At 49.0% G+C, this 3,955-nt stretch overlaps 1 protein-coding gene across 1 annotated transcript; it reads left to right on the forward strand.

Moving 5' to 3' along the window:
• Positions 1-3,435: 3,435 nt before the first annotated feature.
• Positions 3,436-3,879, forward strand: PUNSTDRAFT_139606 (uncharacterized protein; the record flags this gene model as incomplete). Its single annotated transcript, XM_007389332.1, has 1 exon — positions 3,436-3,879. The coding sequence occupies one exon, from the start codon at positions 3,436-3,438 to the stop codon at positions 3,877-3,879; it is 444 nt and encodes a 147-aa protein (XP_007389394.1).
• Positions 3,880-3,955: the final 76 nt, after the last annotated feature.

Here is a 3,955-nt window from a genome sequence, read left to right on the forward strand (position 1 = left end):
CACCTCAGTCACCCCCAAAAGGCCGACATCTTAGGGGTATTTAACATCATTTAATTGGCCTTATCAGGGCTCAGACACATGACTCCTTCCATCCTATATGGGTGCTTCCATGTGGATGCTCCCATACTTTGGGTCAATCACACCTTCCATATTGGTGGCATAGGTATTGCATAGGTAGCCTTCGTTTCCCATGACCCAAGCAATGTAGCAACAATATACAGAGCTTACAATATCTTATATGGTTGTGTCAAGCTGTATTTCCTCACCTGAACTTGGGCCTCCATACTGTGCAGGAACCTACCTATCTCCACACTTCCAATGTGGAATATGGACACATCCCATATGTCAATGGTTCCAGATGACGGGGTGTTGGGGGTCTCTGTACTATATATAGATACAACATATGTAGGATAGGGCTCAATTTGGTGGGCCAGGTGTGGCATATGTTGTGATGTGAACGTCACTCACTACCGCTGGACGTGTGGGAAAATGTCAAGAACGGATATGGAAGGGTTAACGGAGTCGGAGGACCGAAGTCCAAAAGGTATGGTAAGGAACAAGATGAATCAGAAAGGGAGAACTCAAAGATAAAGATGAGAGGAGTCGGAGACGCGTTGGCGTTAGGTCGGTAAGTCGGAGAGATCAGTGAAGTTGAGTACGGATGCGGACCAAGCCTAAGCTTGTGCGCTAGGCTGCTATGCGCTCTGAGTTCACAGGGAGAGAGAGTATGAAGCTTAGTCGATATTCAAACTGAAGTTCTACGGTACAGTTCGATGGTTTGAATACATAAAATGGAACAATGGCAAAGTCGGCGATGCGGAGTTCGGGGGTGCTGTTCGGCACACAAAGGAAACATACGGAGACAAAAGGTAACACATGGAATACAAAGGGAACATATCGAGAGAAGAGGCGGAAGTAATGGTCCGAAAGATCCGTTGCAAGCAATGGGAAACTATGATGTCAGACAAAGGGAACAGGAATCAGGAAAGTCAGAGTTAAATCCATTCAGAGATCTGGAACCACCAGGGCGTTGAGCCGCCAGTGGCCCGGTGCATGTGATAAGTGTATCCCGCTCTCGGCCGAAACAGGAAAGGTGGGATCAGTGTCGGCAAAGAAGTCGGAGAAGAGTCGGAGAAGATCGGCAGAGCGGATTAGTGTAGATCGGTCTGGATTGACACGTGACAAGTTCCACAGCAGTGGCACACAATACCACTACATAGTCTTCCACATTCCATGCTGGAGTTCCATAACGGGACATGGTCCTCAGATGTATCATAGGACATGTTCCATATTGGAAACCACACTTATTCAACACGCACTGTAGCAGGCAATGTGGTTGCACTGCATCCAGACTATACGCATGTCCTTGATTATGTTTCGTGTTGGTGACGGCCCAAACGCAGCATGCCAGCTCTTGTGATAAATTCAAGAGTCACATAGCTGTATGGAGACTACATTCTTGACAACATGTGCAGTACCATTGCATCATCACCTGCCCCATTGCACGGAGAATATGTATAAGTTCCACTATGGAATGTGTCAACCAACCTGTATGAAGACCGTGTCTATTGGTAGAGCTCCCCACAGTGGGGGCGGAGCTCAGACAGTACCACCACATTGTCTGTCCTGTTCCATGATTAACATGGATGATTTCCACTATGGAACGTGTCAACTGACATATATAGGAACCGTGCTTACCTGGGGAACTCCCACATCCATGCTCCCACGTCCATGGTGGACTCGGGACATGGTATCACCACTTGGTCTTCCCTATTCCATGTTGAACAGGTCTGGCTCCCGTTACGGAACGTGTCAATTGACATATATGGGGACCATACCCATGCATGGAGCTCCCACAATGGTGGCGGAGTGAGAACATGGTACCACCACATTGTCTGTCCTGTTCCATGATTAACATGGATGATTTCCACTATGGAACGTGTCAACTGACATATATAGGAACCGTGCGTACCTGGGGAACTCCCACGTCCATGCTCCCACATCCATGGTGGACTCAGGACATGGTATCACCACTTGGTCTTCCCTATTCCATGTTGAACAGGTCTGGCTCCCGTTACGGAACGTGTCAATTGACATATATGGGGACCATACCCATGCATGGAGCTCCCACAATGGGAGCGGAGTGAGAACATGGTACCACCTCGTTGTCTTCCCTATTCCATGTGGAGCCTATGTAGTTCCAATCACAGAGCATGTCCAATGTCCCATATAAGTACTATATCTATAGGGTGGGACTTCTAGAGCAGTGCTAGAGTTCTGGGACGGTACTATCGCATATTTCCTTCCAGATTCCATGGCGAACATATATGCCTGATGATATGTATCAGGGCTAGTTCCATGCTTGGAAATTTCAAAGGGGTGGTGGAGCCCGCACACAGTACCAACATGTTGCTTCCACATTGAACATGCATAGTACCTATCATGGAGCATATCCGATGATATGCATTAGAAAAAAAATCATGAGTGGAACTCCCTATGGGATGGTGGAGCCTTCCATAGTGCCACCTGGTTGAATTCCATATTCCATGCTCGGAATTCCATGCTTGAGTTATACATCTACTTGAGACATAGTACTCACTGGGTACAAATCTAGATTTCTCATGATTCCAAATTCAAGAAACATCCTATAAAATTGTGAAATCTTTATCACATATTTGAAAGTGACAAATCATGGACAAAATAATAATTTTCTTGAATTTATTCATAGTTTTCTGCGTTTTTCTGCGTTTTTTCAACATTTTATCAAGGATTTTTAATCGGAAACATGCTCTAATAAATTTCAAATGTTTACAGGATATTTCTTGGATTTTGAGATGCAACAATTGTAGATTTGGACCCTGTGACCTGTCTGTAGTAGAGACAGACACTTTTTATCGGCGCTTGGCGCCTCCACATTACATATGTATTGAAACACGGGTACAATCGTGCGAGATGTATCAGCTTTGGTGCTGCGCCACCTCGGACTTTCTCAAGTCGTGTTTTTGTGGTCCTGTGTTCGATTCGTGCCGGTGTAGTTGGCTTTTTGCCCTTTTTTGCCCTCCTCTTGTCACACGCGCAGCTCACCCTACGTCGGTTAGCCTAGTCATCTAGCATCTCTGGTAATGTCACCTCGATCGCGACCAAAACCCAGGCGGTGACGATCATTCCTGCGGGATGTGCCCTGTCTCACGTGAAACTGCTTCCGCGCCGGTCTCACTCACGACGCGTTTTTCAGATCGACGTTCCCGTCCACGGTCGTGATCAAGTCGTGATCATCACCACCAATGCGGCAGGCGCGACGATCACCTCCACCCTGGCAGAGATCACCAGCTTCATGTCCGTGGTCAGGTACACCATACGCTCTGCTTTTCCAGTCGCAAATCCAGATCTGACGACCGATCAACAACACGGAATCGAATGGCCGATGTCACAACGATGATCTCCACCACCGCCATCGCGAACCCCCACCTGTCCACCAACTCACCCTCTTCCTCGAACACCTTCTTTGCCAATCATGGCGCCGTCGCCGGTCTCTTCTCCGGCATCGGCGTCGCCCTCGTCGCCACCGCGCTCTTTCTCTCCATCGCGAACCCCACCTGTCCACCGACTCGCCCTCTTCCTCAAACACCTTCTTCGCCAACCATGGCGCCGTCGCCGGTCTCTTCTCCGGCATCGGCGTCGCCCTCGTCGCCACCGCGCTCTTTCTCTCCATCGCGAACCCCACCTGTCCACCGACTCGCCCTTTTCCTCAAACACCTTCTTCGCCAACCATGGCGCCGTCGCCGGTCTCTTCTCCGGCATGCCCTCGTCGCCGCCGCGCTCTTTCTCTTACTCTGTATCCGCCGCCGCCCTCGCACGCGGCGGCTCCAACACGACTAAAGAAGGAAACCGCTGAGAAGCGCACCCTAAAAACTCGGTACGGATACGCTATGCATGCATATGTGAGTAATGACTA

This window comes from Punctularia strigosozonata, assembly GCF_000264995.1.
Source record: "Punctularia strigosozonata HHB-11173 SS5 unplaced genomic scaffold PUNSTscaffold_57, whole genome shotgun sequence".
Lineage (NCBI taxonomy): Eukaryota > Fungi > Basidiomycota > Agaricomycetes > Corticiales > Punctulariaceae > Punctularia > Punctularia strigosozonata.